We start from the raw sequence: 21,761 nt of genomic DNA on the forward strand, positions 1-21,761 counted from the left end.
AAATATATTTCCTGCCTTCACAGCAGTAACACTGGATCCTTCTCTGGCTTTACCAGTATAATTTAAATTTTATGCTTCTCCCTCTGCATCAATGTTTCGTCTTTTGTTACATGAGATATCTCAGGTTCTTGAATTCTTTAGATTTTATTTTCTCTACAATCCTCATCAGTTCTTAACAGAGGAGACAAGTCACATTATTAGACATCCCCTCTCATGATCCAAGACACTGACAAAGCAAAGTTTTAAGTTTCCAAAAATGAAGAATAGGGTTTGGATTTGATTTAAAACATAGAGTTGTTAGATTATCACACTAGCTGAGTAGCAACAGTGACTTCTCTGCTCTGTAGATAATGGTTGTGGTGATGCTCTAAGTACACCACAAGCCTTAGGGCTAGTAACAGCAAAATTTAGGGGAAAAAAGGAACTGCTTCTCTCACTGTTGAGAAGCAGTCTGAAAGTACTCCTCTGGACAAACCTAAGGATTTGGACTGCCCAGGAACAAAGAGAATGGGGCTTACACAGAAACATCACAAAACAAACAAACAAAACCACAAAAAAAAAAAGCCACCAAAAAAAAACCAACTCAACAAAACCAGGGAAAGTATTCTGGTGTGCTACTCCATTAAAAATAATTAAAGAGAGGAAAAAGAAAAAGGAAATCCAGAAGCAAAGCTAACTGAAGGTTGCTCACAAAATTCAGGAGAGGACAGAACTGAAAATGACTAAGCAAAACACAATATCCTCTGTTATTTCAGTATGCTTTATATATGTAATAAGAGGAAGCAGAATTGACCAGATATAAACCAGAATCAGAGAAAAGGAATGTCAATCTGTGCCTATACATGTTTTTCAACTAATGTCAAAACAAAAAAAAGACAGCATTAGCTAGGAATGCAATTTGTGCAATGGTAGAATAGCATTTTTCTTCTTAAAAGTCTAATATCATTACTGAAAAAACTCTTCTACAATCTGGGCCATTATGTAGGAGAATACTGAAAACAACAAAGAAAATATCAGAAGTGTCACCAGCAAAATCTGCTGAGTACTTCCAACTACGATATTCACAATTTGAATCCTAAGGACAGAGGAAAAGTTTCAGTAAGTGAAGAAGTCTCGTATCTCTGCAGATATAATATTCATCACTGCCTAAGACCTTCTGGCAAACATAGGTCTGTTGCTTATGGTTCAGTCTTTTTTAGCGAACTAGTCAAACTGAAAAAGATAAACTTTTAAATTTAACCTGATGCAATACTACTTTCATGACTATGCAAACTGACAAGTCTAACCAGTCTACTGCTAACTCTAAGTGCCATCCAGCAATATGGTGAGACATTAGGCAGGAAGGTCAGTTCAGATTTTTGGATTATTTACTAAGTATTTAACAATCAACAAAAAAGTTAAGATTTTTTCCAGAAAAAACATGGAACACAGAAACATTAGATAAATAAGGGATATGCCCAGAGCTTTTCTTCTTCTCTATTTTATTTCCATATAGAAATGGCTACATTCAAGGAATGTTCACATAAGGACTGGCTTAATACACTGTCTGGAGAGGTACCTTGAGCATATCTTATGAGGTCACCTTCTGTTTACTGCAGCCTCAAAAGCTACATGCAGATGCAGCAAGTCAAAAAAAATGACTACTACCCTTGTAGCACAAGGGATCCCATAACAAGAGTTGCTCTATACTTTTTAGGAGTCTTTAACAATCACAATTGACTGTAAAGGCCTGGTCTACTTTTCCTTTGCTACCATCTGAAGTACGATTTATCACTTCAACAAGCTGACTGGGAGTAAAACTCAGAAAAACCTTTTTTAAACCTTGTTTCATAACGACTCCTTTGTTTTGCCTGCTAACTGTTGTGAAATACAGGTATTTTGCCCATTGCAAAAAAAAAAAAAAAAAAAAAAAGAAAAAAAAGCAGAAAGTTCTGACATTTGTTTTGGCATACTTCTCACATTTGTTTTAACACAGTTCTTGGTATTTTGAGAGTGCTGCTATCTAAACATAAGCACTGGAAACACTAATCTTATTTACTGTATTATCAAAACTGAACATGAGCCTGGCCAACATCTATATTATTAATTAGAACAGATTATCAGGATAGGTTTTCATGCCTTTCCTGCTTTAGATGGCTCTTAGAGCAAGAAATTTGCTTTAGCTCTAGAGAACTGCCTGGTTTTTTTCTCTCCACTTAACATATTCTTCTATCACTCTTACAGTGACACGTTAGAGACGTAAGAGACACGTTACCTCCATCATCAACAGCAAAACAATTAACAGAGGAAGGTAGTCTTGTAAATTTAGTACTCATACAAACCCTTGAGCTTTTATACTGTGATCAGAATTCCATCTCAGTATCATCTGTGCTGACTAAAACAGTTTGTCACAATATATCAAGAGTGCTACAAGCCTCTTTCAAAGAGGAAGCCTTATCCCAAATAGTTATTTTGATTAACTGCTCTCCATGACTTATTGTGAGAAATTTGTAATGCACACATACAAAATAAACCAAAAGCAACATCAACCATGCAATAGTAAATGAAAAAAATGGAACACATAAGGAAAAATAAAAAAACCAAACAAAACCCCCCCACACAAACAAAAAAACACAAACAAAACCCAAACCAAGAACCAAACCAAACAAAAAAACACCCCAAACTACACCAAATCAACAACACTCCAGGACTCAATGCTGACAAAGAAGTACTGAACAGCAGAAAAAAAAAAGAATTTAGCCAAAAAAATACTTGGACAAAAAGACATGTCCAAAATAGTTTTGATATATCCCCGTAACTTTATTGAAGATTTTACTAGTTGTCACTGTATATCTACAACAAAATAAAGCATGAAAAGAAGCACACACATGCAGAATAACTGCAGTCTCTCACCAAAGCCTTTTCTTTTCTGAATTCTGACGCTCACCACTGAAACCAGAGCTAGGTGGCAGATTTGGAAAGCAGTGAAATATTTTCATTTTGAAAATAAGTACCTATACAGAATAATTTCTCCCACAGTATAAAGACATGGAAACAGCACACTGCAGCACCACTTCATTTTATTACATGGCACGTTTATCTACTGGTCATGCCCTAACCATGGCATCTGCCTCAATTATGTAAGAGCAGCATCTCTCTAGTGCCCACTCTAACATTGCCCACTATAACCAAAACACATTAATGACGAATACAGTCACTTAAGTCTTATTTACCATACCTTTCTGTTATGCAGATGAAAAACCTAAGGAAGTCTGATTTCTCCTGACCAGCTTTCACGGCCGCAGGTGGGAGAGACAACATGATGTCACCTGTCAAAACCCAGCAAACAGCCCATAACTACACCAAGTACAAGAACAGAGGCTGGAGATAGTAATTCTATTTCCACCTCTCCACAGACTCTGTTTGACCTTGGCAAGTCACTGGGGTTTTGTGCTTGTTTTTTCATGTTCAGGACATGAGGAGCTTTTACGCAGACGGCTGGACAACAACAATAACTGAGTACGGCTAATTATTATTTATTCTGCCCGGCCTTAGAACTCTTCCACAATGGCATAAACTCAGAGCGTGCACAAGCACCTTCAAGACTCTAGACCTTAATGTTAAAGTTCCCTTTATGTAAGATCACCACTGAAAGCAGTAACACCCCTTACCAAGACAACCTCCCCCGTAATCCATAACTGATAAAAGCTTAGTTTCACAAATTCTTCTGCTAAACAAACAACTTTAACCTTATTTTCTGCACTGGTAGCTCCTAATCCACAATTTGCAACTTACAAACACTGCCTGCAAGATCCTTTGCCACTGCTCCCAGACAAAATTACATTACAGAGTAAAAATAAGAGCTGCCAGGAAAAGGACGCAAGATATTTTCTGAAGAGTATATTTTATTCCGTGCAGTTTCTACAGTTTGGCAAAAATTAGGGACCAGTATTTTGCACAATTCAATTCTCTCTTTAGGCTTGGAAAATTCTGAATTTCACAGCAGCCTGATCAAGTTTCATTTCGATACCAACTTTTCCTGGTAATCTCCCAAAACACCACACACTAAAAATATGCCACAAGTATGGCTTTGAAAAAAAACAAAGTGCAGATGAAACATCCTACAGACCAAGCAATGTGACCAAGAATAAAAGTAGAATGACTTTTCTTCTGGCGCATTCAGAAAAATGTCTATATTTGTCTGTACTCATAAAGGAAAAAAATTAGGCATTTATTCCTCTACTCAAATAACTAGAAGAAATTAGATTAATAACTGAAACATCAACTAGGATCCATTGTAGTATATACCCTTTAATCTAATCTATGATAAGTAGAAAAGTTAAATGGAGAATCAGGTATGATTCTCATGCAGAATAGTTAAAAATGATTAGTTGCCAATACAGCTTGTTGCTTATTCGAGAAAGTGTTCTGGATTTTCAGTGCACTGATGAAATACCACTGCATACAGGCTAGTCATGCAGTACAACAAAATGGAGATAAACTCTTGCTCCTGAATAAGAAGCAAATGAATAAAAGTTATACCATAACCACAACCACTGTAAGGTCTTCATGTTTTCCAAGTGAAGCATGTAAACAACTTCAGACTCACAGAATCACAGACTCATAGAACATCCTGAGTTGGAAGGGATCCATCAGAATCATCAAGCCAAATTCCTGGCCCTCTGTAGGACACCCCCAGATACACACCATATGCCTTTGAAAGCACTGTCCAGATGCTTCTTGAACTCTGTCAGGCTTGGTGCTGTGACCACTTCCCTGGGGAATGTTTTCCTAATATCCAACCTAAACCCCTCCTGACATAAATTCAGCCCATTCCCTTGTGTGCTGTCACTGGTCACCAAAGAAGAGATCAGTGTCTGCCCCTCTGCTTCCCCCTGTGAGAAAGCTCTAGGCTATGATGAGGTCTCCTCCTGGTCTCCTCCAGACTGAATAAGACAGCTGATCTCAGTCATTCCTCATATGACTTCCCCTCTAGACCCTTCACCATCTTCAGGGTGTTCCTCTGGATGCTCTCTAAGAGCTTTACATCTCTCTTACACTGTGGTACCCAGAAGTGCGCCTCCAGCACTTGAGGTGAGGCTGCCCCAGTGCAGAGCAGAGCAGGACAATCCCCTGCCCTGCCTGGCTGGAGATGCTGTGCCCTCAGCCCTCCTGGCTGCCAGGGCACTGCTGACTGATGTTTAACTTTCTGTCAGCCAGGACCCGCAGGTCCCTTTCGAGCCCCTCTTCCCCAGCCTATGCACATCCACAGCTGCCCCATGCCTGGCACTCGTCCTTGTTAAATTTCATATATGGCAATTGCCCAGCCCTCTAACTAGCCAAGATCACTCTGCAGGGACTCTCTTAAATATGGAAATACTATGGAAATATGTTCTTCAATTCAACACAAATGTTTCAAGACTTATCTACATAAAAAGACATGCTCAAAAAAGAGCCTCACAAGCTTCCTGAAGACATGTGTTGTTGGCTGAAGTGTCCAGGCTGCTTTAGAGAGAACAAATAATGTCCCAGCAGCATGTCATTCAATAAAATCTTATTAATCAAACAGTAATACATGGTAACAATTATACCTTATAATAAAATTTTACAGATAAGTCAAGCTTAAAAAAATACTAAAAAAATCAATGTCTATTTTAATCTCTATTTTATATTTCATATATAATTTTAATACATATATAATATTAGAATATATTTTTTATATATAATAAACGTCTATTGTAAGGATCCAAATCTGCAAGCTTAAGAGACTTCTCACACTGTACATACTGAAACCCTTACATTCTTTTCTTTCTTGGTAAAAGATTTACCACCACAAATATGTAGTTTATACATTTACAAGCATAAGAGCAAGAAGATACACAGCCATATGTCACCATCTGGATAACTAAAGTGCAGTTCAAGAGCATGAAGTATTTTTTAGAAAATGAAATTATTTTTAACAGTATAAATAGGCTCTGAAAAATGGCTGTGATGTGACATAGCAAAGGTGACAAAAGAGTTTCCTCAGGTTCTAAAGGTTACTTATTTTTTTTTTTGTAAAAGGTAGCAACCACAAAATATGAGTATAGAACACCACGGAAGTAGAACCCCAGGAAATGAGAAATTCTACGTTTAGCCCTTATTTTTCCAAGGCTCAGTAAGAATATAGGGATATGGAAACTGCTTCTATTAATAATTTACTCTTCAATGAAGAGTATTGGCTGTTTCCTTTTCTGAATTTTTACACTACAAAAGATAACCATAATTCTATATTATTTCCTTACTTCGTATCATCTTAATTGTTAATTAATGTGATTATGTTCAAGGTAAGGATGAAGTGTATAACATTATAATGCTATAAGCATTTCTACATAAAAATAATCGAAGTTCACTGAGATCAAGACTATAATTTATAATTATAAAACTGCCTTGAAATAGTATAGACTTAAAAGGTATATCCACTTTTGTCAACAGAATTAGGATTTCACCTGACAATACAGCTAGTGACATTTATCTTTTTCTCCTTTTCACCTAAACACAAAAGAAGAAAATAAGTAATTCTATAAAAGCCAGTACTCACAATTGTTCAGTTTTTAGAAATATTGAAATAACAAATTTAAAAAAAAAAACCACTTAAAATACACCTTCCCTGTGAAATGCTCTTGGGAGGCAGTATTTCAGCACATTAGTGCCATATAGTTCAGTTAATAATGTGTTTGCAATTAACATTCAAAGAATTTAGGGTTACAAGTATTACAAACACAGAAAATTCGTGTCCTGAAACTTCAGAATTCTGCCAGCATTATTTGGTCTCCAAATGTCAAACTAATACTGTGCATAAACTACATTATTCATCCCAAGAGAGATTCTAACGAACTGCATAAGAGAATACTTGTTTGTATTAAATATGTACTTTAAAAATTCAAGTGACCACCTATCTTTTCAAGTTTATCTAAAACCAAACATAGCACAGAACAGGTATGCATTGCACCTTAACTGTAATCTTCACCACTAGTGAATATATAAAACCTTTAAAACTATAAAACCTTTCCTTAAAATCTTTACCTGTGAAGGCACCACAAGACTTTTAGAAAGATTTTATACAAACCTACAGGCTACTTGTTCTTCTTTTCAGAGTTTTTTTAAACATAGAAATTGGAGTTCCAAATAATGAAAAATAGTCCTATAATAAACTACTACTACACAATAGAAATTAGCAAGTCAGAGGAAAGAAACTCACTCTCATTCACAAACCCATTATCATTATGCAATTCATAGTATGGAACAATACTTAAAAGAGAACTATTTTTGCAAAAAGATATCAGCAAAGGATATTGCCTTTTAATTGGCTGTAGCAAGCACACATGTACTATGCCAAATACAATAGTCTACAGATTATTTCTGGAGAAATCAAGGTATAGAAAGATTATTTTCAAACCTTTTTTGTTCTCTGTATCAACCAGAATAAGTCAAACAACAAAGAGCTACTTAATACAGTGAATAAACAGCAAAAGCAAATAAAATCCAAATTAAGACCTTAACTCCATAAAATTGCTTCTACTGAAAGTAGAAGGTTCAAAGGTCAAAAAGAGTATTTGCCAGCATTTCAGAAGACTCCTTCAAGAATATAGTGCTCACAAGGATTTCCCAATAGTCTGACTTGACAGCTCTTGCTTCTTGATAACGATTTAAATGTTAGTCACACAAAACCATCGACTCATTTGATTGTGAACAAGTTTTTCCCAATCTTTAACACTCATCACAATACAATAGCTGTAGTTATACTGCTACTCAAATCTTAATAAGCACTGTTTAAATGGTCAGTGACAGTAAAAACTGTAGCCTGAAGAACCCATCCATGAATTCTAGTCCTTATAGTCTACATCATCCTGTTTCCACTCCATAAACACCACTGAAACCATTCTGACATCTCTTGCAGCCTAACCCTATGATGAGGCTTAGAATCAATATGTAATTGTTTTCTTCCTTGACCTGTCAACCACCCAAGACTACCAGCAATTCTTCTTTTCCAGAAATAACTCTCCTTCATTCCCTTGGCGTTGTTGCTCTCATGATTCATCCCTTATCACTCTGTTTTTTCAGTGCTTCCTCCTCAAGGAGCCTCCTCATTCACCTGTATTATTTTATGAATCACTTCATATGCTTTGGTCTTGCATCCCTTTCCATTTGTCTTCATTCTATCCAGGGCCAGGATTCAAATTCAACCATGAATGACCTACTATCAATCAGAAATATTCTTTCTACTCCCTACCTCTTGTGCTTCTCCAAGTCAACACCCCAGCCTGAGTCTCTCTTTCCCCACACTGATGCCTCACTATCAGCTCAGCCTCAGCACAGACAACACACAGGTCTTACTCATTCCACCATTGCTTCAGTTTCCTTTCCTCTACTGCAAGTCCTGAACTTAACTAAGCATTAGCTCTCAAATCTAGGTTCTCTACAGGTCCTAGAAATAACCTGTTGTTATTCTAGCAATGCCCATCACATCACTAAGATACCCCCCAGTAGCTGAAATTTTATCAGGTGACCACAAAGTTTGATCCTTAAGAACATTCCTCTCTCAATAGCTTTTTCTTAGCCTACAGCCAGATCACAAAAGTCCTTCCTCATCTCACTTCTTGAGCAGCATCCACTTCACTCTCTATTTCAAGACTCTCACTGGTCAAGGTCCTTATTCTAAAATTACTAATCAGGCTGTAGATGAGATTAAAGTTCTGGTGAACCATGATATTTTCACCTCTGAACTTTTTTTCTCTTGCCCTTGTGGTTGGGAGAGCTCCATGAATCAGTACCCTCTTTCAAAAACTTCCTACAATTTTTTTTTCATATTTCTCATTGAAAACAAATAAACAAAATGACCAGATGGTTGTCACATCCACACTGCTACACTAAAATTCATGGCACTGATGCCAAACATTCTCCTGTACCATCACACATCTCATGAGTCTACCCTTACCCTTAAATCATTAAGCATTCTGGGTCAGAAAACCCCTCATAACCACTGAACTCCAGAATGACTAATTCAGACATGGAACTTGAACAGCTTGTTACTTAGAAATGTGACTAAAACAATTTTCTACTGTACAGTGCCTATGGAAAACCAACATCATACCAGCAATAAGCCTACTCAAACTATTTTTGTCTTTTCCAAGGCTTCTCAACCTGTTTAAAAAATAATCTAAATGCTCTATTTATACTGCTATTACAGAGGTTTTAACTGGTAATTGAGTACTTAAGACAATGTCTACTATTTATGATTTCCATCTGTTACTTCTGAGTCGGCTTCCAGTATTTTAAAGATCAGGTTGTCCCAGGTTACTAAGAAGATCCCATTCCATACTTGATGCCGCTGTAAAACTACAAAATTAAGTTCATGGCACTCGAGATTTTCTCTGTCCTATAGCTTTATTAGACCTAGCAGAGCAATTTTCAAGCTAATGGATGCCTACAGGTATTTTTGCAGTATGACAATTATTTAAAAACAAGTGGTTTGCACTCAAAATATAATTAAAGAACCATTTTCATTAATTTTGTCATCTTAAAATGATATTTCCCTAAATTGTACACAACCAAAACCAAAAATACTCCACAAAACCCCAAAAATACTATCCTATAATCCCAGCCATAAATTATCCACTTCTTTTAAACAAGAGGTTGTGAATAGTAATTCCTTTTAAGTTACTTGTCCGATGTTTCTGTTTACTTTCTCACTGTGTCTGGTTCTGACACTGTGCAGTTTAGCTTGTCACACTGTACATATGCACAAGTTTAATCAAAACGCTCCTTGTGAGGCAGCAGCACAAGTGTGCCACATGCTGCCAACAACAAAGCACAAACACACTCTGACTGCCCCCTAAAACTGCTGCAGGAAATTCCTGCTATTCCATTCCAACACTGCATAAACCTACGTACCATAACTTAAGCTTAGGCATATAATTTTCACAGGAAAATAAAAAAAAAAAAAAAACAACAAACCCCACAACCTTTTTCATTCAGGTAACACTGACTGCAAAAGAGCCATAAGTTTTACCTCGAAGTTTGAGTGCCCATGTGATACCTAGTCAAACACAGTGTAGGATTTGCATATTACATTCTTCAGTTATTGCTCTTTAGGACACTTTTTTTCCCCCAAGTAAGTTTTTACAGAACAGCCCAGAAAGAAAACTCCTTATACTAACTATTTTGAAAAAATTAAAAAAAAAAAAAAAAAAAAAAAAAATCACCTACTGGAGAATCATCAATTTTTAATCCTAATACACACAGACAAATCAGCATCAGACCCACACTCCAAAAACAGGTCATTTAATTTAAAAAAAAAAAAAAATTAAAAAAAATCAGGCTCCTTCATGCAATATAACTACAACATGAACAAAGTTAGCATATTTCATTTTATGTGCACTGGAAGTATTTAACAATAAGAAAACAAAATTATTTTTCCAGAGAACTATTTGATTTATAGGTTTAAACAATAAATGTAGAATAAAACCCTGAACTACAAACAATTATTTCACTCTCATTAAAATGGTATTTTTTCTACTCCTCTGATTATTTGATCACTGTTTTTAAAATAATCCACAGTTGTTTTGTCAACATTTTAACAGACATCTGAAAAGGATAAAACTAATGTCACAAACATGACAACACTTCTGACAATCCTGTAACAATCAATAAACAAAAGGAAATGGAGCCCAAATATTCAGATGAGTAAACTAACAGAAACGTAGAAAAACTTAATTGCTAAGTGGAGCACAGGCTAATAGTTATAGCAAACTTTAAAAGCATTTGTTCCCTTCTTTCAAGTCCAACCTCTAAACTAGTACACTCCAGGAATCATAACAAACAAGATTAGCTTCCCTAACGAACATTTAATTGGGAAAGTGTGTATCAGCCACAAGATACCTTCATCAGGAGAGAAATCAAGCAAAAGCTTCAATTTATTTTTTGACAAACAAGAGTGAGGAATTGGAAACACTACTGCAGCTAATCAAAACAACAAAATACCATAATGCTACCTTCTCCACGAGAACAAAAGCATCAACCACCAACTCCACCCCACCCCCAAGCAGGCTGTTGCTCTCTAACCACAGAGCCAATCCTGTAGACAATGTAATCCCACAGGGAAGACAGAAGGTCACAGACACACTGTGAAACCTTAAAATAAGGTCCACGTTTTAGAAAGACCTAGAAGTACTTTAACGAGACAAAATTTCATTTGGAACTAACAGGTGGAGTACAGAAACAGCCTGCTCTTCTCCTGACTGTCTCTTCCCTCAACACATAGAGGGAGGTCACACTTGCTCAGCGTAGTCCAAAACTAAGGATACAGCACTTAAAATAAGCAGCAGCAATCAAGATGTGGCAAGGATGGCAACGTGCAATGTGACACTGCAGGTGTGATTGCACACTGTATACCAGCAGTGGATCTGTTATTATTCATCAGCAGTAGGTGGCTAAGAGGGTGTCACTTATTACAGTGACACATGCTGCAGCTGGCTAGCCATGATTAAGTATTATATTACCCAGTGCGGCTGAAAGGGATGGAGACTACCATTCATTATGATCCAGCGTGGCTTAGTAGCATAGGGAGGCTGCTACCCCTTCCCTGCACCGCAGCATTGGAAGGAAGGCAGCTAAACTCAACAAAGCCCTGGGAATGGTGTGCAGAGAGGAGAGAAAGAGAACCTCGGTCGCCCAGCCTGACGGAACGGGTGTCCTGCTAGCAGGGGCGGAGAGCCCGACCGCGCTCGGTGCGACCGGGAGCGCTCCGCCGCCAAGTGACAGCGCCGGGCCGGGCCCCGGCCGGCCCCGCCGTGCGAGGGGCGCTGGGGCACCGCGCTCAACTTCCAATCACTGCAGCAAAAGCCTTTGTCCGAGCGCTCCCCGTCCGTGGCCGGGGGAGCCTGGAGGACCCCCGCCTACGGCGGGACAAGCCAGGGCGTCCGAGAAGGGAGAACAGCCCGTGCCAGCCCCTGGTCCCCTCCCAGCTGGGCTCCGTCGCTCCCCTGGGAGCCCTCAGAGCCGGACCCGCTCCGACGCAGCCGGGATGAGCACTGACCCTGCTCGGAGTCCCGACCGGCGTGTCCGTGCCGGAGAGAAGGAAAGCAAAGTGAGCGCCCAGACCCGCCGGGACTCCCGCGCCGCGGGGCGGCCGGAGAGCGCGGCCGCTGCCGGGCCGGCACCCGGGGCGCCTCCTCCGTGCGCCCACCCGGCGGGACCCCAGCCCCACGAGGTTTGCGCCGCAGGGCCCGCCCGCGGGCCGTCCGGAGGGCAGTCCCCCGTGCCCTCGAGCGGCGGCCGAGGAGCGAGCGGGAGGGCGCGGCGCGGCCTCGCCCAGGCAGCCCCGGGCGGCGGCGGCTCCGGCGGGCGCCGCGAACGCCCCGCACTCACCCTGTCACAACAGGCGCCATCTTCCACAAACTCTCGCCAAAACTCCTACTCTCGCGAGAGCGCCCCCCTCCCCGCGGCCCAGAGCGCGCGTGCGCGGGCCCGCGAGACACGCGCGGGGGGGGCGGTGCGCACCGCCCACTCAGCGCCCGGGCTTCTCCCCACAGACACAACAGCCCGGGCGTGGGAACCGCGCCGCTCTCGCGAGAGCCCGGCGCCAGCCGGCATGCGGAGAGCGGCGCAGGTCTCGCGAGAGCGGAGCGCGCTCCGGGGAAACCGAGGGATTCCCTCTGCCCGCTCGCGCGTCCCGCCCCCGCCGGCGCGAGGAGGGGCGGAGGGGGAGGAACCATTCGGGGCGCAGAGGGAGGGGCGGACGGGGCGGCCGCTAGCGCGCGGGGATCGGCCCGCGGCCGCCACCGCCTCCACCCCCACCCCCGCGGGAAGTGCGCGTGGGGCCGCGCGCCTCGTGCTGCCCGCGGGCCCGGCACGTGCGCGGCCCGGAGACACCCGCGGGCTGAGGGGCCGTTGGGGCGGAGCTGCGAACCGGGACGGGGCGGGGAGAACTCTTTGTCAAACGGTGAATAAAAAGAGCAGGAGGCTGGGATTTGGAGGCACAGCCCTTAGGAAGACCTCTCAGGTTCCTTACGTGGGACTGTTAACATTTTTTTTTTTTTTTTTTTTTAGAAGTCAGTTTTACATTAAAAGGCCGGTTTCATAATTTTGTTTTCATCTGCAGCTGAAGTGCGTAAGATGGGTTTGTTTAGCAAACAGAAACAGTGGAGCCTGGCAGAGTCCCAGCCAGCTGAGCGAGCCCTGTGGCGACAGACGGCTGAGTGTGGGCACGGGGACAGGAGGTATCTGCAACACGGGCTGCAACACGGGGTGTGCTCCGACGTTTTGATAAAGACGACAAAAAAAAGACGACCCCTGTTTTGAATTCATTTAACAACATTACCCATTCAGAGTGCGGATCTGATTGTCCATTAGGAGACAAAGTTTGAAAACCAATCCTTTTACATCAAAACTTCTGTCTGTTCCAACTTCCTCTGTGTTTAGTATAAGATGTCAGTCTAACTTCGGGACAAATGCTACATTGATTTAAAGTTTGCTGAGATTCCAAAGCCCACATCTTTTTTACTGTGTTAGCTCTGTACCTCTGCTGTCTTCCAAATTATGGGAAAAAAATAACATTTCAGTAATCCATGAATAAGATTTCAGATTTCTTGCCCACATATGTGCTTCACTGCTTATGCTGATTCAATGAAAAATGTCTCAGATAAATAAAATCACGTTTCAAGAGATTCCTTGGTGACAAAGTTTTCTGTACGTGTCACTGTACAAACAGCTATTGTCTCGTCTCCTGTCATTAAGGGACTTTCCCCATCCTGATTTCCCCCTCCTCATTAGATATAAGAGGACTTTGATTGGCTCCCTTGTACGCACAGTTCTCGGCAAAAGCACAATGCATACTGGAAATCCTCTGTATTGTTTGCAAAGAGCAACTCATAATCCCTTTGGAAATCTCTTCCTAAAAACATCTCTCTTTTTTTTTTTTTTTTTTTTTTTTTTTTCTCCCAAGGCTAAAGAATGATCTCAGCTCATGCTAACTCCATTCCATTAAGAATAGTTCCTGGATGTTTGCCATGGGCTGTCTCTAGATGGTTATTTTATGGGGCCCCTCTTTTAGTGTGTTTTGAATCAAACTGGAAAATCTAAAAATACAGCACACAATAATCTGCAGTGTCTGGTCTCTTTTAATAATTGACAATGAAAGCACTTTTATTAATAACCAGATTAATTGGATACTGGAGCAGGTATATTATTTTGAAGAATTAATAATCATAGAAACCATTGCAATCCTTTCCATCACTTACAGCAGTACATTATAAAACAAATAACCATTGATTTTATTTCCTTAAATTATAAATGATCTACAGTTCAAAAGGCCAGGTATACTACTCCAATCAAAAACAATAGCTTGAACTTCATGTGAATAGCTGGTGGAAGAGAAGATAATAAGCCTAAAGTTTTTTTTTTAATATTGTTTATGCATTGAATTTTTTCTTGCTGCTAAAAGTTTGTATTTCACATAGATTGTGAACAATTCCTATTGACTTTATTGGAAACTGAAAGCATCCACTACCTCAGGGAACTAGACCTCACCTTCTGGCCTGTAACAAATATAAGCACTTCCAGAGCTGAGGTAGAAAAAATTAAATACCAGGTTTGCACCATTTCAATGTTTGTGTTTGCTATGCAAATCAGTAGTTTGACTTTTTGATTTAAGCTCAGCTGAGGTTGTCAAAAGGGCTCTGAATCAGGCCCCTCCTTTCAGAGACCATTTGGAAAATCACAGCTTGGAGGCATTTTTGAAGGATGTGACTTCCACAAGTGTTGGGCCTCACCCATGTTCCAAGCAGATGCCCTGCCAGGTGACTCCAGCTGGGTGCTCAGAATCATTAGTCACCTTTGAAAATGGAAGGCTGTTCATGCAAGAAATCCAGTTTACTCTCACTTGTCAACTGGGGGACAGGACCACCTTGAACTTGAATTCACCAACATGTTTGTTTGTGGACAGAGCCACTTGGCCAGTGCTTAGCAGATCTCAGCAGTTTCATTTTGGGAATCCATATGGTTCCCCTGTGCTCTCAGTCTTGCTTTGTGTGGAAAGAGGAGGAAAGACAAGGAGCCTAGCACGAGCCCATGGAATCGTTAGGGATCAGGCCCTCGGTGTGGGCAGGGAGGAGGTCTTTTGGCCTGGAGTGTTGTCCCACCAATGGTACTGCAGGACAGGAGCTGCTGGCCAGCAGTGCTCAAGCAGCCCAGCTTTGGAGGAGAAGGGCAGGCATGAGCAGGGAGCATGAGATGCAAGCTGTGATAACCAGGCCAAAAATTTCAACAGCTTGTTTGACCAGTCCAGAACAAACTTTCTCCAGCTCTCTTGGCTCTGGGTTTCCTCTAAGTTCATTCCTTTGGGCACAGCACTAGCTAATTAATATGCTTCTCATTTGGCAATTGCTTCCCACCTCACTGGTTTGGAGAAAGATGAGAAAACAAAAGACCTGCACACTTTTGTGTAGAAGCAATCCCAAGTTTCTTATGTGCTTAGCACAAACATGTGAGACATGGGCAAGGGAACAAGAGACTCTGTCTCAGATCAGCCTGTCTTACAAAAAAAACATCTCACAGTGTGTCCTCTAAAATCCCAACTATTTTAAAACTCAGTGACCTTAAAAAGCATTGTAGGTAGTGAGAACTGCAGTTATCTGGATCCTCATTATAAGGAGCAGGTTTATCTTGAGATGTTGCAGTTTGTAGGTGGTGTAAATCACACATTCTAGTGGTAGGTACTGTGATACAGCCCTGCTGGGATTTCATAAACACAGGATGTACAGTGTGGTTCAATTGCGTGTCTAGGAAAGCAAACAAACAGGCAGCTGCCCACAGAACATCTCTTAGATCTGAACTGCGGTGCATGTGCCAACAAAAGTTATCGCTTAAGCTGTTAGCCAGCCAGCTCAATGTCAGAAGTGTCTGATGTTTGAAATGGATGCTGATGTTCAACACAGCTCAGAGAATTTGCAACATTGTCTTAAGGATGACAAGGAGAAAGAATAGGCTAGTTAGCAGTCTGCAGCAGAAGCATTGTTAAATAGTTTTTGCTTGTGTGTCGTAGTCTCAAAGAGGATGGTAGAGCAAAGAAAAAATCTGAATCCATGTCATAATGCGGGCTCAGGTATAAATATACCTCGGTGTGACAGTCCCCAGAGGTTATAGTCAAGCTTGGTCCTCACTATGGTGTTGCCTTGAAAGCAAGTACAGTCCCTTCCCAGAGTGTTCTTTTAGAGTAAAGACAAGAAGCAAAGAGTATAGCAAACATTAGGAAGGAAGAGGGAGAGGAAAGATGAGGTTAACAGTAATAACATCATATGGTTATATAGGTTAACAGTGTGAACAGCTTGATGACTGACTTCTATAACCTCTTATTTTTAAATACTTTTCTAGAACAGCCTGCTAAGACACTTTGCATTGTATTAAATTTTGCTCTTCACCCTACCCCAGAATAGTATCTTATCTTCCATTGGGTGAAATATTTTGTCAGTTTGCATGTAAACTACCCTGCATCCCTCCTTAGTTTTACTGGGCTCTTCAAAGAGTGCACCTCTGAACCTCTCTTACTCAGCATTCCTCCACTCATGCACGATGCCTGTCCACCAGTTAAGTGTGGCACCAGGTTATTCCCTTAGCCCTGCCTCCCATGCAAGGCCCTCTGCAGTGATGGCTGGTGCCATCACTCGTCTCATCTTCAGGGTGCCCCTGCAGGTTCCACCAGATGTCAGTGAATCATTTGGAGGCTAAAATGCTGTGTGGCTGCCCACCACACACTAGGTAGTGCCAGGCCCCTGCACCCCAGCATTCCCAGGCAGTGGCAGAGCAGGGGTTCCCCAGGCCCCACCTTGGTGCTGCCAGCAGTGTGGCTGCTGTGCTGCCCTGACCTTCTGCCATGGCTAATGTGTGCACCCACCAAAGCAGTTCTAAGATTAAACCACAGGATGCAGGATTACAAAGTTATTCATTACAAGGAGTAATGAATGGATACAGCAGGATAAAATGCAAAAATCTCCATGTTTCCAAAATGTACAAGAGAAGATACAGCTTCTTTTCAGTCTGTCTGATCTCTGTAGGACTGACTGTGGGCTGAAGACATCTAAGGAAGTTATTTGCATCCTATTGGAATCAAGAAAATGGGGAAGATTGAACTAGTTGATTAGACTGTGAATTATCACAAATAATTAACAAAACAAAAGGAAGATTTAAAGATTATACTACTCTAGATGTTTTATTGATTTTATTAATATATAAATACAAATCAATTTTGCAATGCTACAGTTCTGAATTGATGTGAATACAGATGTTTTTTTTGCAGGAAAACATTTTAACTAGAGGTGCTGTTGCAGTTCTTTTGTTTTCCTGATGTGTATCAATTCACATTTACACTCAACCCCAAGCCTGTAATTTAGTGACTGAATTAGAGCTGGTTTTTTTTCAGCTAGTCTAGTTTCTCATTCATTAGGCTCTTTGAGAATATATATGCTGAGAGACTTCACCTCTATCTGTAAGTAAAATGTGGTTTTTGAAAACAAAGAATGAAAACTCATTTGATTCTACAAAACACAAGAGAAATACACACTCTTAATTATACACATTTTTCTTACTTACAGGGAATATGTAATAGAACAATGCTTAAGGAAATTTCAGACTAACTATAACAAGGTACAAAAAAAGAATTCATCAGCCTACTATAAAAGAAAACCACAAACTGCACATGACCTCTTGGTAAAACTATCACTAAAAACCCACTTGCCATTGTAAGCCATCCCATTTTACTATGTATTAGGAAAGTCCTTGTCCCAGTGATTACCATACACTATGTCAAAGGAGGAAATACGGGCAGAAATCCTTAACCTATAATTCTACATACAAATATGTGCACACAGGAATTCTGTCTATAGGGAGAGGAGTTACAAAATTAATTGATTCACAAGTGTAAAGCTGGATACCATATAAATGCTTTTTGGAGAATTTAGTGACAGGTAAACCTCATTCTTATCTTACATAGAGAAGTTCAACTAATTTTGTGTTTAGTAGCTTACAGACTGTCCACAGCTGTGGTCTATAAAGATAATACTTGTTTTGGGGCTGTTTATTTAAATCATTTAGGAAGTTATACAATCTTGAAACAGAAGTCTAAAGGCATCACCAAAGAACATGTAATCCTAAAAAATATTTAACTTGTAATACTGCCATGTTGATATCTATTTGGGTTACAGAAGTTTTAGTTGTTGTGGATTTAGTCTAGCTTTCATACTATTATCATTTTGCTGTTCCACAGACCATTTTCCATAATCCTCCTCCTGAAAATAGATGGACTATTTCTGGCTGGAATTATTGAAAATAAATTCCATAAAAATTGCTCAGAATATTGCTCAGATCCAGAGTGGCTGACACCTTTTGAATTTTTTCCTCTTAGGGAATTACACACAATCTTTTAATGCTAAAATATATTAGTGCTTGGATTTCATATTGATGATCTTCGTATAAATGAATGGATGAACAGATAAGTCACAACTAAGATAATGATCTTACAGCTGTTATGGAGGTAACTGAAGACACGTCCTGGATGATAATTACTTAAAGAATTTCTCTATAATTTTATTTACTGTCATTCTTGGTTCAGGATTCACTCTGTCTTCTTTAATCTTAACAGGCGGTGTTTCAATTTTAGTGTGCTAGACAACCGTATCTTTTTCTAGAAATGCAGATATCCAGACATTCTTATTACTCACGGTTTCATTATCAGTTTGTTTTTCTCCTCATTACTGGCACTGACCTTGCCAAGAACAAAGCACATGCATAATTTTACCAGTGTGATTAGACTCATTAAAGCTAATGGGATTAGTCAAGAAAGTAAACCTTCTTCTTTTTAAGTGTTTGTTGTTTGAGGTACTGCTGCTAGAATCAAGATGAGGAAAGTCTGGAAGGAATTCAGACTGAACAATAATTTTTGTTAAATGTCATACAGAGAGAAATTAAAATATTTTTCTCTTGATCCATGTGTGATCAACCCAAGGTGGTTTTACACTGGAGGTGAGCGGGGATTTCCTAAAATTGCTTTTTCTTTAAAAAGATGGGGCTTGTCAAGAATTAAGCTGGTCTCAGCAAACTTTACCAGGTCGTTTCTCAAGTCTAGGATGAAATTTTTAAATTAAAGATAATGAGACATCTCAGCCACTAGCCCAGCAGCAGCGGCTGAGTGTATCCTGATAGCAGTGTTATGATGCTGTGCCCTGGGAGACTCTGGTTCCCCCCAGGAATATTTCATTAATGTGGGGAGATTGAGAGAGGCAAACCCCGAAGAGGTTTCCTCTTTCTGCACAGAAATAGGGAGATAGCACTGAATTAAACAACATTCCCTCTTGCAGAGGAATGGTCTCACAGTTAGAACATGGGCTTATAGCTTGGGGGTCTTGTGTATAAAATCCACAAGAGGTGTTTATGCCAATATAAAGTGGGGAAAAATATAAAGTATTTCCTTGCTATTACTCCTACCCTACCTTTGTTCCTCATTTTGAGTGCTGCAAGTCTGCTGTTTTTTGACTTGCCAGCTGAAAGCCTCCCAGAAGCATTATAGCAGCCAGAAATACAATGTTTAGAGTGCACCTGGTTTTCAGCCCCTTTCTTTGAGAGCCATCTCAGCTAGGGCTGAGAGGGGAGGAGCATGGAGTAGTTGCTCCGTCCATCCCAGGGAACTTCCCTTCTGGACCATCAGGACAATTTTATGGAGACTGGTAACACAGGCCAGACATAAAGTGGGTGATTATTAACTCCATCATGCTATAATTTATCATTTCTGACCTCTGATGAGCTGCCTCATATACAGTGAGTTATAAAAGTCTGGCCTCTTACAGAATCAAATACAAACTGCTCTACTATCATTTCAAAGCAGTAAATCTCACATGGCCTTGGAAAAAACATCACTTGTGGGCTTTCACACATTTTATACTTTCCTTTCAAAACAAACACTTATTTTGGTCTCTGATAAATACAAATGACAAGTAAAATTTATTTAAGCTGGAGGAAGGGTATTTGTAGTCTAAAAGTTAAAATTCTTAGTTAATACTGACTCCTGTACCCTGTCCTTTTCTGTGCAGAGGTTAAAAACCAGCAAGTCCGTCACTGCAAAGTCTAATATCAGGGGTGGTAGATATATTTAACTATTACTCACTTTTTTCTAGGAAAGCAATAGATCTATGCCCCAATGCTTACAATTTTATTAACATTGGAAAGAGCCATGTAGTGTTCATATAGTGTTTAAGCTCCATGAAGTCTCAGAGCCCAAGGTTTTCTGATTACTGGCAGAGGAGGAGGACTGGAGTGACAGTTAGGGGTGCGCCGGTCCCTACTGTATATACAGCTGTTGCTGCGCAGGGGAGGGAAATGCAGGGTCTGGCTGTCTGCTCCAAACAAAAAGAAATGGCACATGCTATTACTTCCAGATCATTGCAGTCCCTGCACCACCATCTGCTGGGGGTCAGAGCAGTTGTCCGGGTCGGCGTCAGTCATGCACAAACTCAATGCCTTCCACCGAGCTGCGCCCAGCAGTACATATTTACAAGAACAATAAAGCGAACCTGCTCCCTGGACACAGGCACCACAATGCTCCATCACATTGGGAACAAAGGGGCACAACGAAAGTTGATATGCATTACAAAGGAGGTTCTCGGGGATCACAGCTTTGTGATTTCAGGCCGTAACACAAATTGAAGGGAAGAAAAACTGTCACCAATAAGCCCAGACCAAGTGATCATTGTATTTGTAATTGACGCAGCATTGCTGAAAGGGCACCTGGGACTCTGTGTTTCCCCTTTTCCTATTGTTAAAGTCTTCTGTAGAAAATAGTTAAATGGGAAAAGCTTTGATGGTAAATATTGAAAACTTGGATATGTTATTCTGTAACAGCAGCAAGATAATCTCTGCCACTTACCCCAGCTTGTCCATGCAGATCTCTTTTTCTGGGGCTTATGCCATGTGCTGGAGCGAGATGTGGAGAGCCCTGACTGACGTAAACTGAACAGTTCCTGGAAACCGGATGAGTACAACTGTGTCACTGTGATGTTGAAACCAAATGAGCAGTTTTAGCATCCCTTTGGCCTAACAACAGCTAGTGAGTAATTCATTTCTCCTGCTAAAAATGGCTGCTTCACCACCACTGGAGTGACACATCAGGCGTTACTGTTGGGTGCTGCAAACCCTTCACTTAGCGCTGTCCTGCACCCTTGGCTGAACATACACGTACAGAAGTGACACCCTTGGGGCCTAGAGCTTGAGGTGGCATAGCTGGCAGTATGTTAAGGCATAGAGGTAAAAAGTACAGGACTTCTTTTAGGTCTGGGCTAGCTTGCTGCAGAGCTACATCCAGTGTTTTGGTGCTGCATCCAAATGGAATGCTCGATGCAGAGGCGTCTGCATTCAGCTGAGTTTATTAGTTTGGTCTCAGCATCAGCACTGTTAAAACAGGCAGCAGTGCCAGCATGGGGTGAGGGAAATAGGCAGCAGATCTGAAAAGCTATGAAAAGGGCAGGTGGAGCTGCACCCAGAACATTTTTCAAGTGAGGCTCATTGCCAAATAACTAGAAACTATGCTGTGCTAGCAAAAGCACACGAAGGACTGCTGTAGTTCCTGCCTCACATAGCTACAGTGTCTGTCACAGCTCCACCACATACATAATCTTTGACATTTCATCTGATAATTAGTGGTTTTGGCACAAGTAAACACACTCTTGTTAGTTCTATCCTCAGTTGCTTTTTTACTAAGC

The 21,761-nt window shown here is 40.8% G+C and overlaps 2 protein-coding genes across 8 annotated transcripts in view; one reads left to right on the forward strand and one right to left on the reverse strand.

Annotated features, from left to right (window-relative positions):
• The window catches only part of RBPJ (recombination signal binding protein for immunoglobulin kappa J region), a 140,571-nt gene that overhangs the window by 45,059 nt on the left and 73,751 nt on the right, over positions 1–21,761 (reverse strand). The window contains exon 1 of one of the 6 annotated variants that reach the window (XM_053975206.1): positions 12,388–12,722. The exons of 3 other annotated variants lie outside the window; for them this stretch is intronic. In XM_053975206.1, coding sequence (XP_053831181.1) covers positions 12,388–12,407 — 20 coding nt within the window. In that variant the 5' untranslated portion in view covers positions 12,408–12,722. Of the gene's footprint in view, positions 1–3,217; positions 3,317–12,055; positions 12,217–12,387; positions 12,723–21,761 lie in introns of those variants that run through there. 2 more of the 6 variants (XM_053975212.1, XM_053975208.1) reach the window with 2 other exon arrangements.
• LOC128806031 (translation initiation factor IF-2-like) lies at positions 11,463–13,685 on the forward strand. 2 transcript variants are annotated; one of them, XM_053975213.1, is made up of 2 exons: positions 11,463–12,106; positions 13,121–13,685. In XM_053975213.1, exons 1-2 carry the CDS (start codon positions 11,654–11,656, stop codon positions 13,283–13,285), a joined length of 618 nt encoding a protein of 205 aa, XP_053831188.1. In that variant the 5' UTR covers positions 11,463–11,653; the 3' UTR covers positions 13,286–13,685. The 2 variants fall into 2 exon arrangements, 1 of the variants encoding a protein (XP_053831188.1); XR_008436690.1 differs by lacking the exon at positions 11,463–12,106 and adding an exon at positions 12,766–13,021.

This window comes from Vidua macroura, chromosome 4, assembly GCF_024509145.1.
Source record: "Vidua macroura isolate BioBank_ID:100142 chromosome 4, ASM2450914v1, whole genome shotgun sequence".
Lineage (NCBI taxonomy): Eukaryota > Metazoa > Chordata > Aves > Passeriformes > Viduidae > Vidua > Vidua macroura.